This window comes from Gobio gobio, assembly GCF_949357685.1.
Source record: "Gobio gobio genome assembly, chromosome: 24".
In the NCBI taxonomy this organism is placed as follows: Eukaryota; Metazoa; Chordata; class Actinopteri; order Cypriniformes; family Gobionidae; genus Gobio; species Gobio gobio.
Window position 1 is genome coordinate 17,230,811 of NC_137120.1, and position 18,487 is coordinate 17,249,297.

Consider the following 18,487-nt stretch of genomic DNA (forward strand, 5'->3'; position numbering starts at 1 on the left):
GGTGGAACATAGTGCAGAACAAAGTGCAGCCATTAAGTTGCCCTAACAGGGCATTGTGTATCAAAAAGTTAAATGAAAATAAATTAATATAATGACGAAAAAATTACATCTATATAACAAAAATAAATAAATAAACAAATAGTCCCATAGTATTCAATGGCGGACTGTAGTAGGTGATTTCATATAATAATGTAAATGTAAAGTCATTACTTGTCTGAATTTCCACATTATAATGGAATCGTAAGCTACTAGTCATAAAAAGAATTAGGGTCCTTGACCGATTACAATGAAACGTATCCATTCCAAACTGGATGAAGCGTCCTCAATATTTTGGCCCTTACAAGACATAATATCATAAAATATGATATTTTTCCCTATCGAATTAAGGTCTACTGTACTGTAGAGATGTCAGTTAAAGTTAAGTTATGTTTTAGGTGGGATATTATGAAAGCAAAAAGCACTAAAGACCAAAAATCTTGATTTATTAACCTGTTAACACAGTATACCCCATTTCCCCATTATACTTACAAGGCATTTGCCCACTGGCAACTATAGTTGCCGCTTGGACTTTTGACTAAGTGTACAAAAAACAATAGATCTGTTGTAAGAATTATTTTGTTTGGATGATTCTAGAGACCTTCATGATTATGTAGATATATTTTTGTCAACAAAAAATACTTATTAATAACATGAAAATAACCTTTGTTTTGGAGGGTTTGCCTTCATTATGCTTCCTGGAAGTAGGGGTAGGAAGTTGGCAGTCTCATGTGACAGGAAGGAAGTTAATACCTTTTTTTTCTCTCTTGAAATCCTTTATTTGGTTCTTTTCTTGCATGTCATTAAAAAACATGGATACTATCTAGAAAAATACTTACAAAAGGAAAATTAAAACTATACACTGCGGCAACTATAGTTGCCGGTGGGCTAAAATGGGTTAACTCGAAAGAGTCTATGTTAGCCCATTTCCACCACATTAGAAAAAAGTAATGTGTGGGGAAATCTTAATTATGACATACAAAGTCATACAAAGTTGAAATTTAATGTACTAAGTCATCATAGTTATGAGATAAAAGTTGATATTATGAGATTAAAAATTATGAGATGAATTTGAAATTGAGATATTTAGTCATAATTATGAGATAAAAATAAATAATGTATTGTCAAAATTAATTCAATTCAATTCAATTCAAATTTATTTGTATAGCGCTTTTCACAATACACATTGTTTCAAAGCAGCTTTACAGAAAGTGCATTTCATAGATGTACAGTAAAAATGTTAGAAAGACAATGTTAAAGAATAATGTTCGAAAAAGTTAATCAATCGTGTATTAATTTAGGCCATAACAACGCTGGCGTTGAGTCGTCTCTTCACAGGCGTGGAGTCGTCTCATCACAGGTGTCGGGGCATCCGAAGTCTCCATGAGAGGCTGGATACAAACTGGAGCTGATGAACTATTTACCTCGGGACTAGTGTCCCGAGATAACAACAGAAAAGCAGATGGGAAATGATTAGCGTAGCTGCTGTTCAGAATATTATATTAATGCTTTTGATCCGATTTAACTGTAGTATAAAAAGATAATTATAATGTGAATGCTTGGCTAAAGAGATGCGTCTTTAATCTAGTTTTAAACTGGGACAGCGAGTCTGAACCTCGAACAATATCAGGAAGACTATTCCAGAGTTTAGGAGCTAAATGTGAAAAAGCCCTCCCTCCTTTAGTGGACTTAGATATCCTAGGAATGACCAGAAGCCTAGAGTTTAGTGATCTTAAAGAGCGCGATGGATTGTAGGGCGATAGAAGATCCGTTAGATACACTGGAGCTAAACCATTTAGGGCTTTATAGGTTAGTAGCAATAGTTTGTAATTGATACGGAACTTCACAGGTAACCAGTGTAGAGATGATAAAATTGGTGTTATATGATCATATTTTCTTGACCTAGTAAGAACTCTAGCAGCCGCGTTTTGGACTAACTGTAGTTTGTTTATTGAGGATGCAGGACAACCAGCTAATAAAGCATTACAGTAATCTAATCTCGAGGTCATGAATGCATGAACTAACTTTTCTGCATCAGAAATAGATAGCATGTTACGTAGCTTAGCAATGTTTCTAAGATGGAAAAATGCCGTTCTTGTAACATATGAAATATGATTTTCGAATGTCAGGTTGCGGTCTAATATAACACCCAGGTCTTTTACTGTAGTGGATACAGTGACAGGACACAGAGCCGGCTCTCCCTATAAGCGAACTAAGCGGCTGCTTAGGGCCCCGCCGCCACTAGGGGGCCCCCTAACTACAGATTGCACTCGCCAGCGTCGCCGCAGTTTATCACGCAAGACGTTCAATTCGCGTCATTCGCACCGCGCGAAAAGCGCCTTCCGCGCCGCGGGACCTCTAGACGCGCGTCAACGCGCCTTTCCATTGACTTAACATTGAAATCAAATCACTCGCGCCAGACACTCTATTTGCGTTTGGTGTGAACGCAGCATAACGTTAGCTGTCCGTCAGTTATGCTGAATCAACATTGCTTGCGCTATGGTCCAGCCGTCGCCCCCAGCTCTGGGCTACAGAACGCGGAGAGACAGACCCACCTCCTTTGAATGTATTTTCTTTTTAACAGTTAACGTTACATGACCTACACTAGTTCTGGGAAAGAAAAAAACGAAAAATCTTTGTCTCAATAGACGCTTATTACAATAAAAAATAGTTTAAGAACATTCGAGAGAAAGAAAGTAATAGGAAGAGAAAGAGCAATCATTTGACAGTCAAAATCAAAATGAAGTTTAAAATAAAGCGGTTAAATACAAGCTTTTTCTTATGGTCTTAATTGAATAGGCAATTAAAGATTATTAATAAATATTAATCTATATAGCCTACTATTATGAAATATTTTATATATTGTTAAGCTAAATCGCCCAGACCATTTAAACCTAAAGAAAACACAGTGTCCTCTCTGAAACATTTTTGAATGATGATCGATACAAGACACCTAAAAGCAAAATGGATTTGTGGTAAATTTTCGTAAAGAACACTGTAAAAAAAATCAGGTCCCCAATTGAAAATTTTCTAGTGAGCAATCACATCTAAATTTTTCAGTTGGCCAAATTGAATTAATGTGAATTGATGCATTTTAATTCAATTAAAATTCAAGAAATTAAATTTGGCCAACTGAAAATTTTAGATGTGATCGCTCACTAGAAAATTTTCAATTGGGCACTTGATTTTTTTTTACAGTGAATGTATTACTGTATGTAATCATAAAAGGTAAAAAAAGATCTCACTCCATGCTGTGAAGGTTTAAAATATGAACAGTAGCCTATGTAAGAGTTAATCAACCAATAATTAAATAATATAATTTAACATTGGATTTCTTTTAATTTACCCTTAACATAATTGTAAAAAACTAAATGTCACTTTCTCAGGAGGAGCCATTCTTAAATATTTTGGTGGTCGTGGAGAAAAATTTCATGAGGCTGACACAAGTAAATATTTCCCACTGCCTTTCTTTTGAATAGTTTTGTGCTCAACTTCAACATAGCTGATTTTCCTCTTGCCAATAAAAAATTTAGTTTTATAATCATAATTCACTGTTGTCTAATTGTACTTTAATATTAATTTAAAATTAATGTGTTTTATCTACTCTGCATACTGTATTTATTATTAATTATATTATAATCTCAACAGCTGGAGGAGGTGACTCTACTGCTGCTTCAGTAGAGCATAGCGAGCCGCATACCACTATGGCTAATGTTGTAAGTTAGCTATATATTGTTAATGCTAAATTATTAATATTTATTTGTTTACAACAAATTGACCTTAAATTTGCAAATCTATAATCTTTACTTTTACTGTTTCAGTGAGTGTACTTTAATAAGCAGTAAAATAATTGTAGGCAATCATGTTAAAAGATATACAGATGAAATATGTAAGTGTTAGATTGTATACAGTTGCTGGTTTGCAGTGCAATACTCCATTATTCACTGCAAGGCAGGGCCCCAAAATTATCCTGCTTAGGGCCCCCAGATTTACAGAGCCGGCCCTGACAGGACATCCTTCCAAGGTAAAATTGTAGAATAAATGTAAAATGTAGAATGTAAAATTAAGATAAAAAGGTTAAAATTATGATGTATTCAGTCATAATTATGAGGTAAAAAGATGAAATTATGAGATAAACTTGATATTAAGATACTTAAATTAAGTCATAACTAACCCTCTATGGGATGAATTATGTTCTAACCATGAAATATGTTTTCAAATAAGTTTTTATTACATGAAATAGCTTCAATAATACAAACCAAAAAAGGAAAAATTATCAAAAGACTATAGTTTTTAGAGAAAATTATGATTTTTCTTTTCTATTTAAATGTACATTTCTTTTAGAAATTGATAGATTTATATAATTGGGACTCATGGAAACCAGAAATAAGTATATCCCTATCATTGAATCCCTATTGTTCCCTATAATTTGGCTAACTCATCCTCACTCTCAGCACTCTGCACTCTTCCTATTCCTATTGCACTTCCCTTAAAATATTGCTGTATTCATTTTCTGAAAATACTAAATAATTGTGTTAGTTATTCATAAATAAAACTATACTACAATAAACACTTTAAATAAGTAAATAACTGCAATCATATTATTGATGCTACTATCTCTATAAAACTAATCCCAATGGGGAAATACATTACTGTGGTACAGCGTTGCCATATGGAAACATTGATATTTTCTCAATTTACAGTAAACTGTTAGACAAAGTTGATTTGTGCATAAAAATATCTAATTTACATACAAAGATGCAGCAAAAAGATCCCCCTTGAGAAGAGATGTTCAGAAATGAGGTTAATAGTGTGATTTCTGGAGCACTGGAACAGGCATTCAAACGTCATTTGACTTAAAAACTGCACATCATTGGCTACCTTAAGGCCTGCCCTTTAATTCCCAATAGTTCAATTTAATGGGTTTTTTTTCGTTCTGAATAACAAGGAAATGAGTAGAAATTAATTGTTGCCATATGGCAACGCTGTTCCAGAGATATAAAGAGATTAAGAGATAAAAAGATGAAATTATGAGATAAATTTGAAATTAAGATACTAAGTCATAATTATGAGATAAAAAGATCTAATTATGAGATACATTTGAAATTAAGATACCAAGTCATAGTTATGAGATAAAAAGATGAAATTATGAGATAACTTTGAAATTAAGATACTAATTCATAATCATGAGATAAAAAGACTAAATTATAAGATACATTTGAAATTAAGATACTAAAGGCCTGTACACACCGGGACGAATATCGCGCGCGCTTATCGCCAGTGTTTTTCGTGACGTTTTTTCGGCGCGTCTTGAGTGTTCACACCCAAGCGATTTTCACTGGCGATGCGCAGAGTGAACGTGTACATTCAGTAGATGCGCTCCCGGTACACAAGGTGGTGCTGCGGCACTTTACGCTTCTGACAATCGCTTGTCACACAGAAGAAGAAGAGAGACAGCATTTACGTGCTTGCCAAAACCACAGATATATTATGTCTATGGCCAAAACCATTCACACACTTTTTGCTAACTGGCAGGCAGCATTGGCAGCTCATCTTCTTCTTTGTCTACTTACTAGGCGTTTTTTTTTTTAAATGACGCTTTTACGCCTGACGTTTTGCGCATCGGTGTGCACACTCACATTGGCGCCCTTTGTTTAGTCACAAGGCATTAAATGTCGGCGATAAACGCGCGCGAAAATCGTCCCGGTGTGAACAGGCCTTCAAGCCGCGTTTCCACCGAAGGAACTAGAAACTTTGGGGTGGTACTCGGTGTGTTTCGACCGCAGGAACCAGGGTCTAAATTAAGTTCCGGGTAAATATTTACCCCTCCAAACGGCCCTGCTCCCGAGGTAGTACTTTTTCAAAGTTCGGGAACTTTCGGGGGTGGGACTTGGGCGCTGAACATGCTGATTGGTTGAACTCACGTAGCATTTTATTTCAACCGGCATTTTTAAAAGTCTTTTGCGAAGTTCGTTCTGCGTTCAGTAAATATCAGTCTTGCTCTTTCTGTCCGTTGGCACACGTTTGTCTCAGCAATCGCACGGTCAATGTACGTAATAGCTGATAATAACATACGTTGTCTTATTTTAAATCTAGCTTTACGAGCTTTCAGAATACGCTTCAGTATCAGTGCTCGTCTCTTTTCCGCAGTTTTGTTAATTACCTCTTTAGTAAACCAATACATAACCAGCAAAAGCAGCGCTGCTTGCATATCCTCCATACTTGGTTGCAGACAGTGTCGCGCAAAAATGATTACTGTCCATCGCTGACTGGGATTAGCAGTCGATCGCAGTCCTACATCACCGGACTAATTTGCCTAATCTTCACGGTACTTCAGACCGGAGTGGAAATGCAGACAGTAGCAGGTCTGGGGGAAAAAAAGTTCCTGTAAAAAAAGTTCCTGGTACAAATTGTTCCTGGTAATTTCGGTGGAAACGGGGCTTAAGTCATAATCATGAGATAAAAAGACTAAATGAGATAAATTTGAAATTAAGATACTAAGTCATAATCATGAGATAAAAAGACTAAATTATGAGATACATTTGAAATTAAGATACTAATTCATAATCATGAGATAAAAAATACTAAATTATGAGATAAATTTGAAATTTAAGATACTAAGTCATAATTATGAGATAAAAAGATGAAATTATGAGATACATTTGAAATTAAGATACTAAATCATAATTATGAGATGAATTTGAAATTAAGATACGAAGTCATAATTATGAGATAAAATGATGAAATTATGAGATGAATTTGAAATTAAGATACGAATTCATAACCAGGAGATAAAAAATACTAAATTATGAGATAAATTAGAAATTTAAGATACTAAGTCATAATTATGAGATAAAAAGATGAAATTATGAGATACATTTGAAATTAAGATACTAAGTCATGATTATGAGATAAAAAGATGAAATTATGAGATGAATTTGAAATTAAGATACAAAGTCATAATTATGAGATAAAATGATGAAATTATGAGATGAATTTGAAATTAAGATACAAATTCATAATCAGGAGATAAAAAATACTAAATTATGAGATAAATTAGAAATTTAAGATACTAAGTCATAATTATGAGATAAAAAGATGAAATTATGAGATACATTTGAAATTAAGATACTAAGTCATAATTATGAGATAAAAAGATGAAATTATGAGATGAATTTGAAATTAAGATACAAAGTCATAATTATGAGATAAAAAGATGAAATTATGAGATGAATTTGAAATTAAGATACAAAGTCATAATTATGAGATAAAATGATGAAATTATGAGATCAATTTTAAATTAAGATACTAAGTCATAATCATGAGATAAAAAGATGAAATTATGAGATACATTTTAAATTGAGATACTTAGTCATAATTATGAGATAAAAAGATGCAATAATGAGATAAATTTGAAATTAAGATATCAAGTCACAATTATGAGAAACAGTCGGAATTGTGACTTTCTATGTCATAATTGACTTTTTGTCATTTACAAAATGATGATAAAAAAAAATTGGCATTAAAGTGAAGTTGTGCTGGTCTTTTCTTCTCTATTGTGCCATATATCTGAGTGAAGCGCTTCTCAAACAAGAACAAATGTAGGGCGGGGCTTGATTTTGTCTGTGGGGAATTGATTGGATGGTTGTGGTTTGCTATTGGGTTTGCTATTATCTCATGTGAGTGACAGGTTGCCCCGCTCCACATCAATAAACTAGAGAAGAGGAAGGGGAAGTCATTTCGATTAAAGAAATTGAAGAAACAAACAAGAATTGTCCATTTTGATTTCATGGTGACTTTTATTTTTCATATATTCAACATTATGGCTTATGTACTGGAATAGTTATGAACAGCTACAATTAATGTCCTTAGTTCAGAATCACATGAGGGAATAGTGCAAAACTTACTGACAATGCAATAAAGTGTTTCTTTTATTTAAACTAAAAGCAATTAATACATGACAGTCATTCACAGTGTTCAGCTTTGGATTATTTATTACTAATAAACTCTATCTGCTACTGTGACAGTAGTGAGATTTCCTTCATCATGAGTAATGCTGTAGCAGCCGTTTGTTGCCTTCATCTCTCGACTGGGAAGTTATAGTGCAAGAATATATGACCTGAGTGGAACACAGACAAGTAGTTCGAGGCTTGAGTTTCAACCGCCTCAATCTGTGTGCATACCCCGTCCGGCGTCATTTTGCAGTGTGCTGCGTCTGCAGGGGAATTCCTTCTTCACTTGTATTTGGATTGGCTGCGAGAGCAAAGATTGCACAATTAATCAATAGTGAAAAAACTGGTTTGAAACCAAATGCAAGTGAATGTCATACCTTGCTGCAAACCGTTGGTGTTGAAGTCAGCTGGTCCTCTGTGTCGCTTCCTGAAGATTCCTGGTAAACATTTCAGGGGCCCGAACAAACTGCTTTTACTGCCGGCGCTGCTTTCTGCAACATAAAGAGCCATTGAGAGAGGACTCATTAAAAGCTTTCTTTCTTTCTTTGGTTCTTCTTGGGGCCTCCATTCATTATAATTCCCCAAACCATGTGACTCGTGAACCGAGGAGTTGTGACCTACATTGGCGGTACAAAAAAACAAACATTTTTGCTAATTATGGATATTATGGAAATTCTAGATGTGCAGCACACTAAGAGTTTGAGACTATGATGCCACAAAATACAGTCTAGATAGACGGCTCACTGTATTTTTAGCCTATTATGCTGCCAAAAATGCTGTCTAGTTAGGAAGCTTCAGTCAGATTTGAGTTTGTTTTAGAGATCCTTTAATTATGGTAAATGGACTGCATTTATATATCGCTTTCAACAGACCCATGGCCATCCAAAGCGATTTACATATTGCCTCGCATTCACCCATTCATACACTGACGGCGGTGTCGGGAGCAGCTGGGGTTAGGTGTCTTGCTCATGGACACCTCGACACTTAGTCAGGTGGAACCAGGGATTGAACCACCAACCTTCCGGTTTGTAGAACACCTACATGAACCACTGAGCCACTGCCGCCCCTTAAAGGGGTCATGAATTGAGAAATCAACTTTTCATTCAGCCTTTGATATATAAAAATTAATCGTGATATAAGAATATCCTGTAAGTTTTGGAGATGAAAACTTCCTTGAGCGTCCAAACGCTCGACCGCAGAATATGCCAACCCTTGACGTCATCGTGTGGTGAAACGCAGCCTCAACCGCGCCCACCAACTCGTGGAGCTAAACGGATCGCGTTACCGAGCAATAAACATGCCGAAGATAGCAAGATATTGCGCTGTGCCTGGTTGTGGAAGAACACAGTCGGTGCATAAGCTTCCTTTCGGATTCTAATAATGTGTGGTTGAACTTTATTTTTAATGAAGTTCCAGCTCACGTGCGTAAGCCATTGCGCGTTTGTTCGCTTCATTTCACCGCGGAATCGTTTGTAAACGAGAAACAGGTTGAGACTGGATTTGCAGACATATTGAGATTAAAACACAATGCTGTGCCTTCTACACTCACCTAAAGGATTATTAGGAACACCATACTAATACTGTGTTTGACCCCCTTTCGCCTTCAGAACTGCCTTAATTCTATGTGGCATTGATTCAACAAGGTGCTGAAAGCATTCTTTAGAAATGTTGGCCCATATTGATAGGATAGCATCTTGCAGTTGATGGAGATTTGTGGGATGCACATCCAGGGCACGAAGCTCCCGTTCCACCACATCCCAAAGATGCTCTATTGGGTTGAGATCTGGTGACTGTGGGGGCCATTTTAGTACAGTGAACTCATTGTCATGTTCAAGAAACCAATTTGAAATGATTCGAGCTTTGTGACGTGTTGCATTATCCTGCTGGAAGTAGCCATCAGAGGATGGGTACATGGTGGTCATAAAGGGATGGACATGGTCAGAAACAATGCTCAGGTAGGCCGTGGCATTTAAATGATGCCCAATTGGCACTAAGGGGCCTAAAGTGTGCCAAGAAAACAACCCCCACACCATTACACCACCACCACCAGCCTGCACAGTGGTAACAAGGCATGATGTATCCATGTTCTCATTCTGTTTACGCCAAATTCTGACACTACCATCTGAATGTCTCAACAGAAATTGAGACTCATCAGACCAGGCAACATTTTTCCAGTCTTCAACTGACCAATTTGGGTGAGCTTGTGCAAATTGTAGCCTCTTTTTCCTATTTGTAGTGGAGATGAGTGGTACCCGGTGGGGTCTTCTGCTGTTGTAGCCCATCCGCCTCAAGGTTGTGCGTGTTGTGGCTTCACAAATGCTTTGCTGCATACCTCGGTTGTAACGAGTGGTTATTTCAGTCAAAGTTGCTCTTCTATCAGCTTGAATCAGTCGGCCCATTCTCCTCTGACCTCTAGCATCAACAAGGCATTTTCGCCCACATGACTGCCGCATACTGGATGTTCTTCCCTTTTCACACCATTCTTTGTAAACCCTAGAAATGGTTGTGCGTGAAAATCCCAGTAACTGAGCAGATTGTGAAATACTCAGACCGGCCCGTCTGGCACCAACAACCATGCCACGCTCAAAATTGCTTAAATCACCTTTCTTTCCCATTCTGACATTCAGTTTGGAGTTCAGGGGGCGTATTACAGAAACATCTTAACTTTAGAATCCTATCTTATCTGTTTGGTAACCATGGCAATTTCAATTAGGACCTCATTTAGGACAAAAGCTATTACAGAATTACTTTTCTTAAGTGCATAATCTTATTTTAACTATGGATAGGAAACGGGTATTACAGAAGCATCCTAACTCAACAAAAAGTCCTAAAAGCTGTCTTAACTTTAGGACAACCCCACTGGTGTCCTAACTTCAAACCTTTTTGAAATCCAACGGTAAAAATCACAGTACAAAAATCCTTTTTCGAGAGAGCATTACATTTATTAAATATATAAGATGAAGAGCAGCGATGTTTGATGGTGGAGATACTTTTGGAGGACCCAGAGGATGTGCTGCGCTTTGATAAAATGCTGGTAAATAAATACAGACTCCCACGACACACGATTTCGCAGTTAGTTGAATTGCAACCAACATTACTGAGGCCAACTGGCCGTCACGGAGCATTACCGGTCGTTCTTAACTGGCATAAGTTGGTTTGACACTGGACGACGTTCAATATTCGCAAATTTAAGGACCGTCTCTAAAGTTACATATGACATTGATCCCTACACATTTCTAACTTCAATAGCATTTGAACGGAATATGTAAAATATGTACATCATACCTGACACCTAGGTGAACACTTTACAGTTGATACTGTAAGTCCTTCCTTTCAAATGCTATTGAAGTTAGAAATGTATATACTAATGTCTTATGTAACTTTAGAGACGGTCCCTAAATTGGCGCATATCGAACGTAATAACGTCAAACCAACTTTATGCCAGACAGTTCATTCAAGTTAGTTCAAGTGACTAATGCCTTATAAGTTTATTTTTGTTTTTTTGCAAAAGGCGAGCTTATCAAAATGTAAATCTCTGTCGCACTGAAATTAAAAAAACGTCGTTGTTTCTCTGTTTTAATTTTAGGTTTACCTCAGAAGCAGTTTGCGTGTTGTTGGTTGCTTGGTAACAGAACTGACAGTTGATTACCGAACTCGATGGAGCGGTTTAAGATTTCCTAACTACAGATAAGATGAGATTTTGTAAGATAGGATAAGAATCCTAAATCAAGTTAATATTTTCTTCTGTAATACGAAATTGTGAAAAATCTAAAATTAATTGATCATATCTTAAGTTAAGACCCAAGATAGAACGTTTCTGTAATACGCCCCCAGGAGATTGTCTTGACCAGGACCACACCCCTAAATGCATTGAAGCAACTGCCATGTGATTGGTTGATTAGATAATTGCATTAATGAGAAATTGAACAGGTGTTCCTAATAATCCTTTAGGTGAGTGTATATTGGATCCGACAGGAATGGTGCTAAATCAATGGTTCCACATTTTTCTTATTTTGTTTGAATATAATTTTATATAGTATATTATATTCCCCCACCTCTCTTAATGCATCGTTTTTCCTTGCATCAGTGAACGTTTGAACCTTCTTTAATAGTTGTGTTTGAGTCCCTCAATGTGAAAAGATGGATCTCAAAATCATACAGTCCCTGCTGGAAAGGGTTCAAATATGCAAAAGATGCTGGAAAACTGAAGAATTTGCAGGAGCTGAAGGATTTTTCTGAAGAACATTGGGCAGTTTAACTGCTCAGGACAAACAAAAGACTCAAGAACAACCATCACAAAAAAAACAAACAAAAAAAACAGCCGTGGATCATCGAGGGAACGACACTCAGTATTGAGAATTAATGGTTCATAATTCACAAATAATTTTGTCTTGTGGACTATATGTAAATATTTTTTATGTAAAATATCTTATTCAGGACAGTACTAAATAAAAAAATAACATGCATTTTGTATGATCTCTCTTATTTTGTTAAAATTATTCACATTTTCACAGATTCTGCAAGTGGTTCACATGCTTTTTCTTGCAACTGTATAGAGATAACTGAAGTGAGTGAGCTGAGTGAAGCTATCAAGAACGCTGCTGTTCCATTAGCAGAGTACTGTACTGGACTTGTGCCCTCCCATCCTTCGTTCTCCTGAGTCGAACTTGCCAAGTTTAAACTACCAAGGATGCAAGTCACAAGTTCGCGTACTTGGTATTGAGAAACGGCCTCTGTCTTAGTCATTGAATCATTGATTCAATTGATTTGTTCAAAAAGCTGATTCATTCAGTAAGGAAACACCTCAGTGTGTTGCTCAGAGACGCAATTACAGTCCTTAGGCTTTGAACTATTTGAACTCTAAAATTTAAGTCACTTAATATTAAATTCTTGTTTAGAAAACATTTATAAAATCAATATCACATGAGAAAAACTGCACTCTTTGTGTAACAATATTAAATTATATAAATATAGAGTAAATCATGTAGTGAAAGTGCGCACTGTAAATGCGCACCCGCACTAGTCTAATCTACAAGACTTCATCACGTAGTGTATGCATGCACTCTCTATTATCGCAGTTGATACATATCGCACACCCCTACCTGGGGGCAATCAAAACATTTTGGCTTCACTTTTCAGGACTTGTGCGGCACACTTAGTCCTAGACTTCTGGGGGCAAAACTTTGTCTAAAACCTGTCAGTGCGTTCATAAAAAGTACAAAATGACCCTCAACACCTTAATCTGTTCTTTCAGAGCAGTTTCACTGTCAACAAACAACAGTGAGTTGAAATGTTCAGTAAAAAAAAAAAATTAAATACAAAAAAAATGATGGGACAAATACAACAGAAAAAAAAGATATGAACGAAATAAGCAATTTAGCCTACTACTAATACCAATAGCTTACTATGCAGAATTTAAGTAATCAAAAGTTAAAAAAAAAACTACTATTATTATTATCCCTCTTCCTCATGCTCCAACCTCTTTGTCATTTATGATTAAATTATTATTATTACTATCATCACTTATTATTATCAAAAATATTAGTTTTTTACTTTTGTTATGTCTGTTTTGCATCTCTAGATGTTCCTTTGTTTATATGCTTCCACTCCCACACACACACACAAATCATGTTGGCTGTAAATAGTATCTTTGTTTGAATAATAAAAATGACAATAAAATCAAAAACTGCAGTCTTCACTGTATGAATAAAATATACACTCATTTGCTCTAATTTTGTTGTTGTTGTTTAACATTAAATGACAGAGAGAGCAGGAGGTTAATTAGGCTGCTGTCAACCCAAAGTATACTTAGTTTTTTTACGTGTACATGAGCGTACGCACAGCACAGCCTTGCAAAGTATACTTTTTTGACTCGTACACATGCATAGTTTTGAGCAATCTCTCACCATGAGTTACAACCAAACATGCCACACAAGTCCTGAAAAGTGAAGCCAAAGAGTCTTGATCGCCTCCAGATGGCTGGTCCCAGTATAGCCCAGAACCAATAAACACTGACGTGATGTACAGGAGCATCGCAAGCTTTGACGCCTCTTGCGGATAGGGCTGAGCAACAAACTCAAACCCCTCTTCTCTAATATCGAAATCCTCCGCCATTTCTCTTTACAAATTTCCGTTTTAGACCAATTCATGACCGGGGTTTTGTTTTGTTTTGCTCCATCCTCTGCGCTTCTGCGTTCATAAATACGCATGCGTCAAGGGTTACTCTTTTAGCGCAAGTCGACTTGCGTACTGCTGACCGCCGGAAGCTTGTTACTTTAGTCTATAAAGTTTTAAATATGGATATTTATACACAAATGCACCACTTCACTTCAGAAGGCCTTTATTAACCCCCCGGAGCCATGTGGAACAGTTATATGATGGATAGATGCACTTTTATGGACTTCAAAAATGACCCAACAAGTCACTGCCATCATAAAGCTTGGAAGAGCCAGGACTTTTTAAAGACGAATTTCAGACGAATAAAAATTATATTAAAGGGTTAGTTCACCCAAAAATGAAAATTCTGTCATTAATTACTCACCCTCATGTCGTTCGACACCCGTAAGACCTCCGTTCATATTCGGAACACAAATGAAGATATTTTTGTTGAAAGCTGATGGCTGAGAAAGGCTTCAGATAGGCCTCCATTGGCATTCAGTACATTTACACTCCCAAGACGCATAAAAGGCACTTAAAACGTCGTTACAAAGTCCATCTCACCACAGTGACTCTACAATAATTTTTCGATGCGACGACAATAGTTTTTGTGCGCAAAAAAAAAAAAAAATCTAAATAACACCTTTATCCAACTTATTATTGTCTTCCGTGTATGCCTCCACGGCGCATGCGCGAGAATATGACGCAGATCCGGCGTTCGGACACATGACCCAGAAGCGATTTGTTTACAAGCAGAGGAAGACGCGCGTGTCTGAGCTGTTGAATTCTACATTGATCGTGCTTTAGGTCTCGGCGTAGTTCTCAAAATGGGGCTTAAGTGTGCATTTCATGGATTCCCGAACGCTGGCGCTACGTCATATTCTCGCGCATGCGCCGTGGAGGCACACACGGAAGACAATAACAAAAAAATACGTTTAATTACAGGTTAACTCACTTCATATAATCAGTCGAGCTGATGGTGCTTCTTATCACAGAATGTCAATCAGCACTGAATACTTTATTATTATGAAAATACCCGTGAAGGCTTGAAGAACTCAAATACAAATACACCATCTCGCGATTACGATTACAAAAATGATGACTTCTCTGAGGAAAATGTGGAGTTTCTGCTCGAGGGCGCCGTCTAGCTTCCAGTAAGAATTCAACTTTTGTGAAGAAAATAAGAAAAATAATACTTCTAAATAAATGTATCTGACGATCCTTTAATGTACAAGAGTTATAATCCCCACAGTGGATACATAAGAGTGGGTGCTCATATTTCATATTAAAGACATCGACTTTAAGAAATTGATATCACAGATGAAAAGCACAGATTTTTATAATAATTTTTTTACAATAAATTCTTAGTGCTTTATAATGATTTTTAGTCATAAGCTGTCTGCATATTAACAGGTAACCCATAATTTTTGGTAAAAATAAGTTTTCTGTAAAATATAAATATTAATATTATTATTATTATTATACTGTTATATTTATTCTTAAATACTATTAAAATTGTAATAATGAAAATGTTTTTGTAATAGTAATATTTCTTATTTTTATTTAGCAATAATAATCATAATTATTATTAATCATAATATATATATATATAAACACTAAATGTTATATACACACACACACTTTTCATTTGTAAAAAAAATAATAATAATAAATCACAATCGCAATTTTAACCAGAATAATCGCAAATAGATATTTTACCCAAATCATGCAGCCCTAATTATAATATACTTTATTATTATGAAAATACCCGAGAAGGCTTGAAGAACTCAAATACACCATATATTGTCGCAGTCTTCATGTTTAATCAAAGTGTTTCTATCTTCTTTTTATTCAGCTACAGTGTTAGCTTCACATTAGGGACTTCCTGAAAACGTCATTATGTCACTTCTCTCCGAGGCTTAGAAACTCAACCGTTATAGCATAGATTTGTCTACCTTTAAAGTAACTACAAACCACAGCTTCATAATTAATAGAGACGGTATGACTAATTTACAATCACTCTCATTAATGCATTCAATGTAGGCCTACTGTGCTAATTTAGCTGCATCTGATGTACAACAAACAGAAATCTGTAAGAAATGTTAAGACTCATAGACAATAACTGCTGAAAGTGAGTTTCCTTCAAGTATTTTAAAATCACAAAGAAATGCACTCTCATTGGAAAACATATTTACAGTACAAACCTTATCAGTGAACTATGAGGGCAAAAAAAAAAAAGAAGACGGAAAAAAAAGAGCAAAATAATCGTCCATTAATCGTAATCGAGGAAATTTTTTTAATTAATCAAGATTTTGATTTTAGGTCAAATCGTTCCAGCCCTAATTTTTAGTCATAATAGTCTTTAAAATATATATTTTATTATTTTGTTACATTTATTCTTAATACTCTTTTTTTTTTACTTTTAATACTGAAAATATTATTGTAATAGTAACATTTCTTACTTTGTTAAATATTAACAATATTAAATATTTTGTTATTATATATATATATATATATATATATATATATATATATATATATATATATATATATATAACAAAATATTTAATATTGTGATTAATCTTTTGACAGCCCTAATATATATATATATATTAGGGCTGTCAAAAGATTAATCGCGATTAATCACATCCAAAATAAAAGTTTGTGTTTACATAATATATTTGTGTGTACTCTGTATAATTATTATGTATATATAAATACAAACACATTCATGTATATATTTAAGAAATATTTGCATGTATATACATTTATATAATATATACATGTTTTATATATAAATATAATACATTTTTCTTAAATATATACATGCTTGTGTGTGTTTTTATATATAAATAATAATTATACACAGTACACACACATATATTATGTAAACACAAACTTTTATTTTGGATGAGATTAATCGCGATTAATCTTTTGACAGCCCTTATATATATATATATATATATATATATATATATATATATATATATATATATATATATATATATATATATATATATATATATATATATATATATATATATATATATATATATATATATATATATATATATATCTCAATTCAACCATATTAATCGCAATTAGATATTTTCCCCAAATCGTGCAGCCCTAATCCTGCTCTTTGCGGCCGAACGAAGTTTCTCTGCGGAACTCAAAACATTTGCAAGACTATTTTTTTTCTCCCCCACCACATCCCTTTAGGGCTCCGTATGAAACTGAACAGAGTGAATGTCTAACCTGCCGACATTGAGGACTTCACAGCCCGGGAGGTGTTCCACCCGATCTCCTGCAACACATCCGGGGACTGAGTGACGTACCGGCCGGTCCATATGGCCTGCGGGGGGTGATTAATAAACACTGATCGCAGTGATCGATCCAATAAGTCCACTGACCGGTTCTCTTGCTGATCGCAGTCACCGTGGACGAGCCCAACCAGAGCCGGACGGAGCGCGTTCCTCTTTAAACGCGCTCTCACGTCCTTCAGGATCTCCCTCAAACACACTCCGTTCTCTTTATCACACACATACTCGTGTCTGAAGATGAATATGATCACGGAGCCTGTGATGGCTCTCTGTTTGCAGCTGATGTCTCTGCTCGAACTCACGGTTTTATTCAGGAGTGGATCCGGTTTCTCGCTCTTTGTGCATGAACTCTGTTCGGATCGCTCGGGACTGCAGACTTTTGTTTGGATCTTGATTTCGCCATTACAAGCGGGGATGATTTCCTCACGCTCCCCGTTATTAAACACATCAGCGATGAAGTCCTGTAAAACACCGGTGTCTCCTTCAGGTCCATTAACTGCGCTGATTAAATGAATGTTGCTTTTTCCACCGATTTGATGCAGAATTCGCTGGAATGGATCATCACATTCGCTTTCAGAAGCCATTGGCAATGTAACTCGTGTATGTTTGTAGCATAAGACAAGAAAAACTTAATTAAAAAACTTATTCAACAACATTTTCCATGAAGAACTCGCAGAAATCACTGCGAAGGTGGACGCCTCCGCCTCATGTGTCGGTGGGTTGACAGCTCGCCGTCAAGGTGGAAGCCGCTTCTTCTGATTGGCTTAGCAAATATATAGGCGGGGTTTGTTTACACTTGATTGACAAGCTCGCCGTGAAGGAGGAAGGGGTGCTTTTTTTTTTCTAATTATTATACTTTAATACACTTTATTACAATAGTAATTTACATTCAAACAGGAACTATAAATCCCAGAATAAGAGGGCTATCAAAATCATATTTATATATATATATATATATATATATATATATATATATATATATATATATATATATATATATATATATATATATATATATAT

The 18,487-nt window shown here is 35.5% G+C and overlaps 1 protein-coding gene across 1 annotated transcript; it reads right to left on the bottom strand.

Moving 5' to 3' along the window:
* Positions 1 to 7,810: 7,810 nt before the first annotated feature.
* On the bottom strand, positions 7,811 to 18,215 carry LOC307120589 (uncharacterized protein). Its single transcript, XM_079807693.1, has 3 exons — positions 17,403 to 18,215; positions 8,366 to 8,479; positions 7,811 to 8,289 (listed from the first exon to the last, which is right to left on the bottom strand). Exons 1-3 carry the CDS (start codon positions 18,049 to 18,051, stop codon positions 8,231 to 8,233), a joined length of 822 nt encoding a protein of 273 aa, XP_079663819.1. The 5' UTR covers positions 18,052 to 18,215; the 3' UTR covers positions 7,811 to 8,230.
* Positions 18,216 to 18,487: the final 272 nt, after the last annotated feature.